Source organism: Bos mutus, chromosome 10 (genome assembly GCF_027580195.1).
Source record: "Bos mutus isolate GX-2022 chromosome 10, NWIPB_WYAK_1.1, whole genome shotgun sequence".
Classification (NCBI taxonomy): Eukaryota; Metazoa; Chordata; class Mammalia; order Artiodactyla; family Bovidae; genus Bos; species Bos mutus.
The window spans coordinates 37082488-37098194 of NC_091626.1; the positions used below are offsets into that span (position 1 = coordinate 37082488).

The window sequence follows — 15707 nt, forward strand, 5'->3', positions numbered from 1 at the left end:
AAAGGGTTTTTTTTTTTTTTTTTTTTTTAATATGCTCAGATGTGAATAAACTGGGAAGTCAAAGGACATCCTTAGTTAACAGAGTTTTAGTCGAGTGGGTGTGTGTGAGAAAGGAGGGCAGCCTCAGCAGGCTTGGTAGGGAAGTGTCTGGCCAGGCGTACACGAGCTTTTCTCTTTTAAGTTAATTTTTATTGGAGTATAGCTGCTTTACAATATTGTTAGTTTCAGCTCTACAGCAAAATGAGTCAGCCATACATATCCATAAATCCCCTCCCTTTTGGACTTCTTTTCTATTCCGGTCACCACAGAGCACTGAGAAGCGTTCCCTGTGCTATACAGCAGGTTCTCGTTAATTACCTCTTTTATACATATTGATGTATATGTATCAGTCTCAAATCTCTCAGCTCATCCCACCACCCTCCCCTTTTCCCTCTTGGTATCCATGTTTGTTCTCTACATCTGTGTCTGTATTTCTGCTTTGCAAATAAGATCATCTATACCATTTTATTAGATTCCAAAAATATGAACCGCTTCATGAATTTTTGTTATCATCCTTTCACAGGTCCATGATAATCTTCTCTTTATCATTCCTATTTTAGTATATGCACTGCTGAAGGGAGCAGGACTTTTCTCTCTTTAAGCATCTGGTAGACACCTCCTTCTCCCTGCTACCCTGTCTTCCTGAGTCATTGCTTGGCACCACAATCACCTCCTGTCTTGGCATTCGTCCTATCCCTGAGTCAGGGTGGCCCCTCAATCTCACTTGACTTAGGAAAGTATTTTTACATTGGAAGTGAGATGGGAGGATGGAGGTAAGGATGCTAAGAGATGCTCACCATTGATGGGGGGATTGCAGCTTCCTTTGCCACAGGAATGTCCACACATGACCATAAAGGGTGTAAATTAAGTGGGAGATGGTAAGATCAATACAGAACTATGACCTTTATTCTTCTTCCCAATGAAAGAAACCACAGGCAGAGAAGCAGAGAGAACACATGCTTTATATAAATGGCACGGGAAATTTTTTTTTCCCCATAAAAAACACAGACATACCCAGGTTTGATTAAAATAACGATCTCCATTGTCAGAACCCCTTACTGTACAATCTCGTGTTCATGCTGTTTGTTTGATACCATGGAAACACACAGCTGATTGCAGTAGACAAAAGCATGTCAGGGAAGAGGCCAAAGGTTAGATCTGATGTTTTCCCTACAAGATGAATAAAAAGTAATTGCTCTTTGCTATGGAAAACATACCATTTCTGTCCTTTATTGTGCTCATCTTTGCATGAAATGTTCCCTTGGTATCTCTAATTTTCTTGAAGAGATCTCTAGTCTTTCCCATTCTGTTGTTTTCCTCTATTTCTTTGCATTGATCACTGAGGAAGGCTTTCTTACCTCTTCTTGCTATTCTTTGGAACTCTGCATTCAGATGTTTATATCTTTCCTTTTCTCTGCTTTTTGCTTCTCTTCTTTTCACAGCTATTTGTAAGGTCTCCCCAGACAGCCATTTTGCTTTTTTGCATTTCTTTTCCATGGGGATGGTCTTGATCCCTGTCTCCTGTACAATGTCACAAACCTCCGTCCATGTTCATCAGGCACTCTATCTATCAGATCTAGTCCCTTAAATCTATTTCTCACTTCCACTGTATAATCATAAGGGATTTGATTTAGGTCATACCTGAATGGTCTAGTGGTTTTCCCTACTTTCTTCAATTTAAGTCTGAATTTGGCAATAAGGAGTTCATGATCTGAGTCATAGTCAGCTCCTGGTCTTGTTTTTGCTGACTGTATAGAGCTTCTCCATCTTTGGCTGCAAAGAATATAATCAGTCTGATTTCGGTGTTGACCATCTGGTGATGTCCATGTGTAGAGTCTTCTCTTGTGTTGTTGGAAGAGGGTGTTTGCTATGACCAGTGTGTTCTCTTGGCAAAACTCTATTAGCCTTTACCCTGCTTCATTCCGTATTCCAAGGCCAAATTTGCCTGTTACCCCAGGTGTTTCTTGACTTCCTACTTTTGCATTCCAGTCCGCTATAATTAAAAGGACATCTTTTTTGGGTGTTAGTTCTAAAAGGTCTTGTAGGTCTTCATAGAACCATTCAACTTCAGCTTCTTCAGCGTTACTGGTTGGGGCATAGACTTGGATTTCTGTGATATTGAATGGTTTGCCTTGGAAACGAACAGAGATCATTCTGTCATTTTTGAGATTGCATCCAAGTACTGCATTTCGGACTCTTGTTGACCATGATGGCCACTCCATTTCTTCTAAGGAATTCCTTCCCACAGTAGTAGATATAATGGTCATCTGAGTTAAATTCACCCATTCCAGTCCATTTTAGTTCGCTGATTCCTAGAATGTTGCCATTCACTCTTGCCATCTCCTGTTTGACCACTTCCAATTTGCCTTGATTCATGGACCTAACATTCCAGGTTCCTATGCAATGTCGCTCTTTACAGCATCGGACCTTGCCTCTATCACCAGTCACATCCACAACTGGGTATTGTTTTTGCTTTGGCTCCATCCCTTCATTCTTTCTGGAGTTATTTCTCCACTGATCTCCAGTAGCATACTGGGCACCTACTGAGCTGGCTTTTCATACTGTTCATGGGGTTCTCAAGGCAAGAATACTGAAGTGGTTTGCTATTCCCTTCTCCAGTGGACCACATTCTGTCAAACCTCTCCACCACGACCCGCCCGTCTTCAGTGGCCCCACATGGCATGGCTTAGTTTCATTGAGTTAGACAAGGCTGTGGTCCGTGTGATCAGATTGACTATTTTCTGTGATTATGGTTTCATTGTGTCTGCCCTCTGATGCCCTCTTGCAACACCTACCATCTTACTTGGGTTTCTCTTACCTTGGACATGGGGTATCTCTTCATGGCTGCTCCAGCAAAGTACAGCCACTGCTCCTTACCTTGGACGAGGGGTATCTCCTCACAGCTGCCCCTCCTGACCTTGAACGTGGAGTAGCTCCTCTCGGCCCTCCTAGGCCCACGTAGCCACTGCTCCTTGGACGTGGGGTTGCTCCTCTCGGCCTCTACCCCTGACCTTGGGTGTGGGGTAGCTCCTCTCGGCCACTGCCCCTGACCTTGGAGGTGATAATTAGAGATACCAAGGGAACATTTCATGCAAAGATGGGCTCGATAAAGGACAGAAATGGTATGGACCTAACAGAAGCAGAAGATATTAAGAGGAGGTGGCAAGAATATACAGCACTGTACAAAAAAGATCTTCACAACCAAGATCATCACGATGGTGTGGTCACTCACCTAGAGCCAGACATCCTGGAATGCGAAGTTAAGTGGGCCTTAGGAAGCATCACTATGAACAAAGCTAGTGGAGGTGATGGAATTCCAGTTGAACTATTTCAAATCCTAAAAGATGATGCTGTGAAAGTGCCACACTCAATATGCCAGTAAATTTGGAAAACACAGCAGTGGCCACAGGACTGGAAAAGGTCAGTTTTCATTCCAATGCCAAAGAAAGGCAATGCCAAATAATGCTCAGACTACCGCACAATTGCACTCATCTCACATGCTAGTAAAGTCATGCTCAAAATTCTCCAAGCCAGGGGTCAGCAATATGTGAACCATGAACTTCCAGATGTTCAAGCTGGTTTTAGAAATGGCAGAGGTACCAGATATCAAATTGCCAACATTTTTTGGATCATTGAAAAAGCAAGAGAGTTCCAGAAAAACATCTACTTCTGCTTTATTGACTATGCCAAAGCCTTTGACTGTGTGGATCACAATAAACTGTGGAAAATTCTGAAAGAGATGGGAATACCAGACCATCTGACCGGCCTCTTGAGAAACCTATATGCAGGTCAGGAAGCAATAGTTAGAACTGGACATGGAACAACAGACTGGTTCCAAATAGGAAAAGGAGTATGTCAAGGCTGTATATTGTCACCATGCTTATTTAACTTATATGCAGAGTACATCATGAGAAATGCTGGGTTGGAAAAAGCACAAGCTGGAGTCAAGATTGCCAGGAGAAATATCAATAACCTCAGATATACAGATGACACCACCCTTATGGCAGAAAGTGAAGAGGCGCTAAAAAGCCTCTTGATGAAAGTGAAAGAGGAGAGTGAAAAAGTTGGCTTAAAGCTCAACATTCAGAAAACGAAGATCATGGCATCTGGTCCCATCACTTCATGGGAAATAGATGGGGAAACAGTGGAAACAGTGGCAGACTTTATTTTCTTGGGCTCCAAAATCACCGCAGATGGTGACTGCAGCCATGAAATTAAAAGACGCTTACTCCTTGGAAGCAAAGTTATGACCAACCTAGATAGCATATTCAAAAGCAGAGACATACGTTGCCAACAAAGGTCTGTCTAGTCAAGGCTATAGTGTTTCCAGTGGTCACGTATGGATGTGAGAGTTGGACTGTGAAGAAAGCTGAGTGCCGAAGAATTGATGCTTTTGAACTGTGGTGTTGGAGAAGACTCTTGAGAGTCCCTTGGACTGCAAGGAGATCCAACCAGTCAATTCTAAAGGAAATGAGTCCTGGGTGTTCACTGGAAGGACTGGTGCTAAAGCTGAAACTCCAGTACTTTGGCCACCTCATGCGAAGAGTTGACTCATTGGAAAAGACCTTGATGCTGGGAGGGACTGGGGGCAGGAGGAGAAGGGGACGACAGAGGATGAGATGGCTGGATGGCATCACTGACTCGATGGACATGAGTTTGAGTGAACTCCGGGAGTTGGTGATGGACAGGGAGGCCTGGCGTGCTGCAATTCATGGGGTCACAGAGTCGGGCACGACTGAGCAACTGAACTGAACTGAACTGATGGAAAACATGAAACTCCTTTTACATTTCCTTCCTTCCGGGATTCCAAGCTTTCTCCAAGATAAAGAATTTATAGATGTTAAGCCATTTCTTTATTATGAACTCAAAAGGCTTTAGACTTCAGTAGAGTTCCCAGTAACAGAGGGCACAGGGATATAGAGACATAAACCTATATATATCGTCCTAATGGAGAAAATGAGCACTGAACTCAGTATAATGGTTCATGAATGACCCTGATGCAAGAACCCTTTCAGTCTCTCCATACATAGTCCCATGGTTCCTGAAGTTAGTGCTTATGGAACCAAATGGTATCAAGTAGCTGTTAAACCTTGGGAGGACTTAACTTAGGTTTTCCATATAATAGGAAACAGGTGGTGGTTGCTATTTTTTTTTTAAAAGTCACAGAAAATTCCCTTTCAGAACTTAATCTATTAAATAATTGTATCCAAACTAGTCTTCCCTGGTGGCTCAGATGGTAAAGCATCTGCCTGCAATGCAGGAGACCCGGGTTCAATCCTTGGGTTGGGAAGATCTCCTGGAGAAGGAAACGGCACCCCACTCCAGTACTCTTGCCTGGAGAATCCCACGGACGGAGGAGCCTGGTAGGCTACAGTCCATGGGGGTCGCAAAGAGTCGGATACAACTGAGCAACTTCACTTTCAAACTAGTTTATTAAAGATTATCCATGTTAAGTTATAGAAAAAGGGCAGAATCCTGGAAGGTTTGAATAGCTTCATCCGCTGACAGAAGCACATTTTCCCTAGGGATGATTTTCTGAGGAAAACTGGACATACAAGTAGGCATAATGATCTCAAAGTTTCAGGCTTTCCCCTGTTTCTATCAATACCCCAGGGCAGCTGAGGGGCTAGGTGGTTCAGTATGTAGCGCCACACTCAAATGTGTAAAGAGGAAATGGTATATTCCACTGTAGGGAGGAATATAACATTTCCCTACCATGGAGAAGGATCTCTCCCATCTGAATGCCAGTGCAAAAGAACAAAAACCGTTTGGATATTATGCAGTATCCAGGAGCTAAATAAAAAGTAATTATAAGAATATCATGAGTCCATTCCCAAGATCAGAAGTGCTTGGATTCTCAAGCAACCACTACTAGGATCCTTTGTTTTCAGCTTGATTTTACATTGGGTAGAGGACAGCCAGGAAGCCAAAGTGACATGGGGCCAAGAGAGAGTGCCAGTTTTCAGAGGATACAATGCACATTCCTTCTTCTGTACAGGTGACTCTTCCCATATTGACCAATATGATAAATTAATTTTTTTAAAGGAAATGCTTCAAAATGAAAAAGATTGATTCTAGAGATTAGAGATTCTTTTGTATACCTCCAGTTGAATAATTTTACCAGTAGTTCAGACGGTAAAGTGTCTGCCTGCAATGCAGGAGACCCGGGTTCGATCCCTGGGAGGGGAAGATTCTCTGGAGAAGGAAATGGCAACCCACTCCAGTACTCTTGCCTGGAAAATCCCACGGACAGAGGAGCATGGTGGGCTACAGTCCATGGGGTTGCAGAGTCGGACACAACTAAGCGACTTCACTTTCACTATGAAACTATTTAACTCGTACAGAGTTGCACAAAAAAGGTTAATTTCAGAAAGAGGTAGTATCTGGTGGTCTGTGGATGTGTTGAATGCTGCCACAGCAGAAAACTATACTTTTCAAGGCCCAGTATGAACAAGTTTGTATTATTCCTAATTAACCAACTTGCAATATTTAAATTTAATGGTGCAAATTGCAAAGAAGTTTGTTTTAAAAACTCAAAGCATATACATACACGTAATGAATTCATTTCTTTATTGCATATTGCTATTTAAAAAAAATGTACAGTCTCATAACACATACAACATTTTTTTCTTGGTACTATAACAACAGTCTTGCACCTAAAGACTAAGTGGTTCCAACTACTAAACTAATAAGATACAAGACATATAATTAAGTTTACAAATTATAATGCTTTGTCTTTTTGGCATTAATTTAAAAAAACAAACAAAAACTTTTGAAATACACACCCAAGAGAGAAAAAGTGGCTACTTACACCAGCACCAATCTAAAAAGTAGGTGTTTTTTTTCTTTTTTTCCAACAATGGCACATGGAATGACCTGCACACAGCTTTCGGGGAAAGAAACGAAAAACGGAAATGGCAAAGGAGGCCGGCCAGGATGGCCGTATCAAAACGAGGATGATTACAAAGGGCGAGAGGAACATGCTGCACAAACTTGCTCCTTTATGTGACTCCCTCCACTTGCCCATTCCTTAAACTGTAAAACAAAGCCATTTTCAAAAGGCAGTCCCAAACTCAAGCCAGATCAAATTTCTCCTGCTCTAAATAGAAAAGAATATACATAGAGGCACTTTAGTTAAGGAATAGACAAACCCCACTAGCGTACCCCACTTCTCCTCGCCTCCAAGCTTTTTTGAGCGAAGTCTCAGTCTGCATCTTCGACACAGTATACATGCAGACTTTGACACCTAGGAGCCGGGGGAGCGTGACGTCTGCGATTTATTTGTGACTGTTTTATTTGCTAGTCATTTACTTCTGTGTAATATGTAGAAAGTCGCTAAGTTTGCAATGAGGGGGAAGAACGTAAAACCACGGCTCTTGCCAACTCTTGGAGCACGATTTCACAGCTTTGACGAAGTGCAGAGACCTTGCCCTCTGCACTAAGCATTATAGTTTATACAAATTATTTTAAATAGCACGATTCCTATACAGCACACACACTGGTATTCTGTTTGCCCCTTAACTGTCCCCGTTACAGCTTAAGCTCCCTGGGGGCAGGGGCTCTGTCTTGCTTACCACTGTAGCCCTACAATGCCTGGCACATAGTAGGTGTTTCAATAAATATTCGTTAATTGACTGAAACTCAATTTAGTGCGTAAATAATGTTCTAGTGCAATAGGACAAACTACTCTCCACAGGAAACCCAACCACAACAGGATTGATGGAAAGAAAATAGAGAACTTTAGCCCCCCTCCCCTACTACAAATAAATAAAGCAAAAAAAAAAAAAAAAAGTAACAGTCCTCTGTATATATCATATAATTTAAGGATATTAAGAGTTGGTAGGTTAATGGTAAGCATCTATATTTTATTTTCTAATGTTCATTGTTTTTATTCATTTCTCCCTGAGAGCTTTATCTTTTGGACTGAAATTTTACAGGTAGTGTTACTGACACACAATTTAAAATGACAACATATAAACAGCAAACCACTTCAAACATACTTAGAGATAAACAGATCTTGGCATCTCTGGTGGTGGTGGTGACATTTTGTGCATTCACTAAGTGTTCTTCAGTTCAGAAACATATTTACAGAAGATGCAGCTTGTCCTACAGAACAGAAAATACCAAAAAAAAAAAAAAAAAGGCACCCCATAAATTTTTTAAAAAATTGTTTTTATCCTTTCAAAGAATTCTTTCTTTTAGGTCTTCGGTGGGAAATTTGAAAGTTTATAGTTCTATACTGTTAGGAAAACAAGCACATTATGGTAATTTTGTTCTTTAACAAGAGCATGGATTGCATTTAGATAAATAGTGTTCTTTCCAAAAGCAATGTAAAGAAATCATCATGAGTGCTTGGCAGGTAACTCAATGAAATTAGGGAGGGAAACTGATGTCCAGGTTTTAAACATAGAAAAGAACTCTGATTGACATTCTACAAAATTCAGATTGTGTGCAAGATGTTCTCCATAAACATTTACAGACTGCATCCCCACACCAACGTCAGAAATTCTAAGCTGGTCCTGTCAATTACTGATGCAATGCACCAGCATCGTACTTGTCAACTATCAAAAACCATTTGAAATCTATATTTTTCCAACACCAGTTTCACCAATGAAAATAATTTCAAAGTATATCAAGCTTGGAAACCATAAAATATTTCTCAAGCTATATTTATTTATTTTTTGTTTTTCTTTTTACTCTAGGGAATGTCTCCATATCTCTTTCAGGAGACAGTATTGTGCTTCTGAACAGTCATGGTGTTCGGGAAAGAAGATGAGCCACACTCAATATGAATGCATACACAAAGGGGTTCTGAGCACATACATAGACATAGATTGTTTTTTCTTTTTTAACCAAACATAGGTCTCCAGACAACACTCAGACTTCTATATACATTTCTTAATATATACACACACATACATACACACACGTTCACACATTCACTCACAGATGAAAGGAGAAATTGCCACTGTTTGGATTGCAAGGCAGTGTAATGAAAAGTTCTAGTCACTTCAAAGGGCTGCTAATGAGCTTTCTAAAAAAGAATTCAAGGGAAATTAGAAGTTAAGTTTTGTGACCGGTCTCTCCCGGCTGCTGTCCGTCATCTGGTTGGTGATGCGCTTGCGATTCCGTTTCAGTTTGGAAAGGTCTTTGTCAAACACTTCTCCTGAGCGTAAAGCGGAAACCAGGTCATCAAACTCTCCGCCTTCTTCACTGTTCTCTTTTGCTTTCCTCATTTTCCGTTCCCTTTCACGTTGTTCTTTGAGCTGCAAAATGGAAAGCAACCGCTTAGAGAAGTGTCAGGACAATACTGCATTTTGTATTCGGTGGAGACGAACACTGTGGATGGCAGTGGTGCAGTGACACCATGTCTGTCAATAGCTGCCGATCCCTTGGCTGTCACAAGCGGGTGACTGGGATGTGAGGGGGCTCGTTGTAGAAACAAGGAGCAATGAAAAAAATGACCACCATTTTGTAATTAGACTCTCACTGTTTAGAATCTGGGTAAACCTCATGATATTCTAATTAAAAATACTGGTTTCTTTGATGGTATAGACAGATGAAAGCAAATGCTCATCAGGCCACATTCTTGACATCAAAGGCTTATTTAGCCTCTCTCTACCATGGATGCCTAGAACCCACTATGCAAGAGTTACAATTATTAAGATCCAAATAATATGCATACATTATATAAAATGTATATATTCAGATAAAAAGGGAAAAGTAATCCTTAATTCTACCAAGAAATAACCATTATGAACCTTCTGGGGGTATATCTCACCACTATCAACACTTACTTTACACAAAAATATTTCATGTGGAAACCATTCTGTAAGCTTTCTCACATGAGAAAGACATGACTTTTGAGGACTGCATAAATAGTCCATTATGTAGCTATTACATCATTTAGATTACTTTGCCAACAAAGGTCTGTTTAGTCAAAGCTTTGGTTTTTCCAGTAGTCATGTATGGATGTGAGAGTTGGACTATAAAGAAAGCTGAGTGCTGAAGAATTGGTGCTTTTGAACTGTGGTGTTGGATCAGACTCTTGACGGTAAGGAGACTGGACTGTAAGGAGATCCAACCAGTCCATCTTAAAGGAAATCAGTCCTGAATATTCACTGGAAGGTGGGAGGAGAAGGGGACAACAGAGGATGAGATGGTTGGATAGCATCACTGACTCAATGGACATGAGTTTGAGTAAACTCTGTAAGTTGGTGATGGACAGGGAGGCCTGGTGTGCTGCAGTCCATGGGGTCACAAAGACATGACTGAGTGAGTGAACCATACTGAACGGAACATCATTGAGAACCAGTGCCCAGTTGGTAAACGTTTAGGCTGTCCCAGGTTAGGGCTTTATTATAAAGAGGGCTGTTCTTTGTGGAAATGTAGAATTATTTCTTTAGAAAGACTTCTAAGAGGTGGAACTCCAGATCAAAGGATGTGAATATATTTTTTTAGGCTTTGCATATAGACTGCCACATTGCTGAAGAGAAACTTTCTACTGACTAAACTCCCAGTAGCGTTCTAGAGGGGGCTTTGATGCCCTCCTCCTTGCCAGCACATTGGAGTGCTTCCTAAAAACCAAGCGGATGCAGTGGAGAACTTCCGGGAAGTGGGGCTGGCCCGTCACCTGCCCTCTTACCTGAGCCTCCATGCGAGCTCGGCGCTCCTCCTCCTCCTTCTTCTTTCTCATGTTTTCATTCTCTTGTTTGGCTTCTGACACAGCCTGAAGAAACTGATCAAAAATGCCAAAGAACTCATCCGGTTGTATTTTTCCAGCTTCTTCCCCAAAGTGTTTCACTGCTTTAGTAAACTGGGAAAAAGAAGGTTTTAAGAAGTTCAGTGTTTCAAGAGAATGCCATGATCACATAAATATCAATCTCTCTTAAGGGGCTGAAGCTCCAACTGAGTCAAATATAACTCACTGGATTTACCTTTGGCTGCTAAACATATCTAATCATTTCTAAAGGAAAAAATTTAATACTCCAGCATCTTGGGAAACCATTTATTCTTGTCCACCTCATTTCAGCTTAACATCTATGATTACATCCTATGACTTCTTGTTAACTAAACAGTAGTAAAAAACAAGAAAGCAGAATACCAGAGGACAGAGTGCTCAGGATATAAAACTAATAGCAAACTCAGCAGGGGTAAGGAAACTTACCCCTTTAGCTTTTCTTTGAAGTAGTTTAATATTTATTGATGCCATATGGTTAATATCAAAATCAGCTGCTTTTCCTAATCGTAAATAATGCTGGTATTACTCTATTTCCTGGGCCTCAATTAGAAAACAATCACCGATTACGGAATCATTGAGGCAACCCAAAATTCAGGACTGAGAATACAATTTTATTCCAAAACCTTTGTTTTAGTGCCCTCTTCAAGGCAAATCTTTTAGAAACAGCTAAAATGCAAAATATTAAGGGATAATTTTTAAAAATTAAATTAAAAAATATATACAGTAATGAAACAGCACAGCCAGTCTTTAACATTTCCATTTTTAGCTCTTTTGGCGGTTATCTTCATAATTCAAGATAGTATGCTTTCAAGTGTCTTAGCGTTATTTTGGCCATCCAAATACTGTTAGGTGCCAGTCAACTGGTTTTTAAGAACTATACCTCCTTCTGTGAGGATCTCATGCTATTAAGCCTAAGCTGCAAAGGATGGTGTTTCTAGCTTCAAGGTCAAATGAATTCTCACTCCTTATGCCTTATCAACTACTAAAAAATTGCCAGCTCTTTCATTTTCTTCATAGTTAGAAACTCTTAGGTTGGGGAGGACTGCATAAATACTTCACGGTCTAATTGCTTTTATTTTTCTTGCATTGCTTGCCTTTAATAAGTTTCTGTGATGCTTTGGCAATACTACCTACATAAAGGAAATATTTTCAACATTTCTTCTTAAGTAAAACAATTTTCAATTATACATATATTTCATATCTTTAAATTTATAATAATATTCGCTTTTCACCGAGGCATCCTCGATCTTTTACTTATTTGGAGCTATTATATTAGAAACTAAGCTCTTTAGGGAAAAATACAACATTCTTCACACACCACACACAGTGCTTTAGCTTGCTCCATGATTTTTACAAGCTAATTTCTAAAAGTTCTGGTATGAACAAAACAGCAATAGATAGCCTACAATTGCGTTTCAAAAGCATTCAAGTTCCTGCACTTCAAGCCATCCTGAATGATCTTTTTATCTAGGAATTCTAGTGATGATGAAGTCATGTATATTTTGGTCTTGGAAATCTGAAGAAAACTCGTCCCAGACTAAAGTTCCCACACTAAAATTTTTAAAAAAGTAGGGTGTGTATAAATAAAAAATTAACTATTCACTGGATTCTTAGGAAAATGTCTGAGCCCTTGAAATAGGTACTGTACTGTCTGGTTTGGGGTGGGGGCCATCACAGTGGAGGCTGCTAACACCAGGTCACTGGTTTCAGTCAGGGGTATCAGGTAACAGCAGTCATTCAAACATATATCTGGTCTTATGTTTATTATTTAATAACGTTGGAGGTGGGGTTTCATGCTGAAAGGAGCCAGTGTATCTTAACACAATCTGCTTCTGAACTCCAACCAGTGTGCGTGTGCACTTCCATACAAAATCATCCATATCTACAACTGAAAAATGAGGTTCATTACTCAAGTTTCAAGGGGAAGAGTCACGTTTCAAGCAAAGAGTGTTGTCACAGCTGAAAAATGGGCACTGTGGACGAACTCAATAGGGTGGGTGGGTAGCTGCTTGCTGTCATTTATTAACAAGAAGAGGATGAGAGAACGTGCACGGGAATATGAATGTGTGTGAATTCTGGAAAAGGAAATAACTAGAGAGAGACTGTGAGATGGGGTAGTGGGATTTTAAGGTGTTGGGTATTTGTCAATGAAAACTTTTCCTTTATAGGAAAACAAGATTTTGTAAATAGCAAAATTCATTTTAAAAGTCCTATTTATACCTTTTGTGACGAGGCTGTGAATTAAAGTGCCTATCATTTAGTAAGTTCTTCTAGAGATTTAAAGAGGGAACACCCTGTTCTCCTGTCTCTTATCTGCTCTTGTAAGGAGAGCATCTTACACGTTTCTGAAGCACAAGGCTTCGGCCCAATAATAACCAAGAAAAAGCTGTCACAGTATTCACTGGTTTAACACCGTTCAGATACTCCAAGGTCTGACTAATCTAAAGAGATGCAGGCCAGTTAGAAAGTGTGTGTTTCAACTGATCACAGTCCTAGAAATGAAAGAGTAATTGTAATACCTGAGAGTACCAGCCCTGTCGAGCAACACTCAGTGCGCAAGGGAAAACTTACCAAGTCTTTGGCTTCTGCTAGAAGATCTTCAACGTCAGAGAAGCTGAAGCTGGCTACAGTGATGAACTGGCTGACAACAGACACAAACTTATCTCCGGGCTGTGAGGGCTGAGACTTCTGATATTCCAGCTCCTTAAACACAGGGAATGGATAATGTCAACGTAGGCTTCAGATGCAGACGCACCTTGTTTCATTTCCCTTATGCCTCAAATTTAATAAAAGTCAGAACGGCAAACACATCAAAACTACTGCAGAAACGTCTTAATGATAGTTCATGTCCTGCTCTGCTTCTGCCCACCCTGCCAGAGTCATGCCCATGTGTGTAAACACATTTGCAAAATGCAATTTAACCGGTCATCCGAGTACTTTATTGGTGTGGTTTTTGTATACTGGCTTTAGAATGTAAGCAGATTAACATTTGGATAAAATTCATAGAAGTTAAATAATGGAGAGCAAGTTGGATTAAAAGGGTTTGTGACTGAAAGCAAGAGAATTTGTAGATATTCTGTGCTCAGAACTCTGGTGTCTTGATTTTTTCCCCTTTTTTCTGTATCTGCCGAGTCTACTTATTTCATAAGCTGTGATATCTAGGTCAGTAGAATTTCAGCTGTAGCGTTTGGCACTGTAATGCCATTTTTCTTCTCATCCATACCATTCGGGTTTTGTGAACAGTCAGGTAGAGGTGTTAGTGTCGTGTTAATTAGCCATCCTCTCCATTACCATGGTGATGAACACAGCTTATTCAAATTTCATTTCAATAATAACTTAAACCATTTCCAGATGCATTCTCCTATTTCATTCCACAAAACCTCTATGAGTGTTCAATTATTATGCCAATTGTATTGACACATAAATTGAGGTTCAGAGGCATTCTTTGCTCAAAGTCAAGTAGCTGATAAGTGATACAGCCAAAATTTGAACTCAACCTCTAACTCCAGGGTCTCAGTAACAACTTCTCTGTGTATCTATTGACTTATTCTGGATCTCTATTTTCTTCCATACCTGCTATGGCAGAGAGTCTAACAAGTAGGAGAGTAGAGGTCACAAGCTAGGGGTTGATTCAGCTCAACCACTGACTTGGTTTTTATCCATGGCAAGTAGCCTGGGCCTTAGTTTCTTCACTCATAAAAGGAGGGCAATATACATATTACCAGGGGAATCAAGTGAAATAAAAGTGGAAACTTTTATGGAACTTGCTCTGATTAAAAGAAATTGCCACAATTCTAGTCCTTGGGTTGGTAAGGGAGTTATATATGTGAGGTGCAGAGATGTGAAAACAATTTTAATGTGTTTCATGAATGTATAATTTCATGAGAATTCCACCTTTGATATCTTTCCAACAGTATGACTGACTTGTGCAATGCACAGTTGGGACACATGAATATTTGTACAGGTTAAAGTCTGCCCCCCAATATTTCCTCCCTCTTAACATTTAAGCTGCCGGGGGTAGAGAGAAGCTGCTGTAGGCCGTTTCCTATGAAGAGTGTGTTACAGTGTACATGACCCAGGGGCTAGAGAGATTTCAGCAAAATGACCTTTAATAAATCCCTCAAACACACAACTTCCTTGGGACCCCTGTCTTATGCCTTGTTCTGAACTAGCTCAGATGCAGGCCTCAGAGCATCCATTATCAGACTTTAGGGCTGTCATAGCTGCCATGCTAGTCTCAAGAAAGCTTTCCACTGGGAGGAAATACAGCAGAATGAAGGCTATAAACAAGCTTTGTCCCAAACCGCCCTTACCCTGTTTGGCCTGTGAAAGCCGAGGACCATGTGCCACGCTCCTTTATAGTCTCCCAGCCACAGGGCTGGGAAAACAGTGCACTCAATTCATCTCCTGCACTTTTTAAACAGTGGCCTACCCACCACGTCTTTCTTCTTCCTCCCCCCAAAAAAGGGAAAAAGAGAAAACCTCACATGCTCCTTAATTTATTAAAAACAGAAAAGATTAGCATCGTGACTTTAATTTGTATTAGAGCTTCTTAATGATGCCAACTACTTTCTATGGCAGTTTTACAAGCAGGAGGAGGGTCCTTTTGGTGTTACCCATAAGTTGATCTGTGGGGCACCTTCCCGAGCTGCCTGTAAACCAGCCTCCTGCACCAAGGGCCAGGCCAGAGCCCTGTCTGCTCTTGGGAGCGAGGCTTCCACCCTAATCTGTCTCCATCTTGGTGACAGCCCCCGTGTGGTACCCACGGGGCACCGCGCCCTCAAATCAGGGTTAAGGCCACTGGCTCCTCTTCCTCCAGCACTCTGATCTGCTTTCCTTCCATGGAGCCCGGGCTTAGGTCATCTCGTAGACTTGGGCGGCTTCCCTCCTCTGTACCTAAGCTCACTCTCCCTCCTTCTAAGCCGTA

At 40.9% G+C, this 15707-nt stretch overlaps 1 protein-coding gene and 1 non-coding gene across 4 annotated transcripts in view; both read right to left on the reverse strand.

Moving 5' to 3' along the window:
* Positions 1-516: 516 nt before the first annotated feature.
* LOC138989601 (U6 spliceosomal RNA) lies at positions 517-621 on the reverse strand. Its single transcript, XR_011465860.1, has one exon. It is a non-coding gene; the product is annotated as a U6 spliceosomal RNA (small nuclear RNA).
* A 5965-nt stretch (positions 622-6586) lies between these two features.
* DAAM1 (dishevelled associated activator of morphogenesis 1) overlaps positions 6587-15707 on the reverse strand; it is a 182948-nt gene continuing 173827 nt past the window's right edge. For 2 of the 3 annotated variants that reach the window (XM_005900855.3, XM_070377764.1), the window contains exons 23-25: positions 13352-13483; positions 10685-10855; positions 6587-9305 (exon numbers count right to left, since the gene is read on the reverse strand). In XM_005900855.3, coding sequence (XP_005900917.2) covers positions 9096-9305; positions 10685-10855; positions 13352-13483 — 513 coding nt within the window. In that variant the 3' untranslated portion in view covers positions 6587-9095. Of the gene's footprint in view, positions 9306-10684; positions 10856-13351; positions 13484-15707 lie in introns of those variants that run through there. The other variant, XR_011465631.1, reaches the window with a different exon arrangement.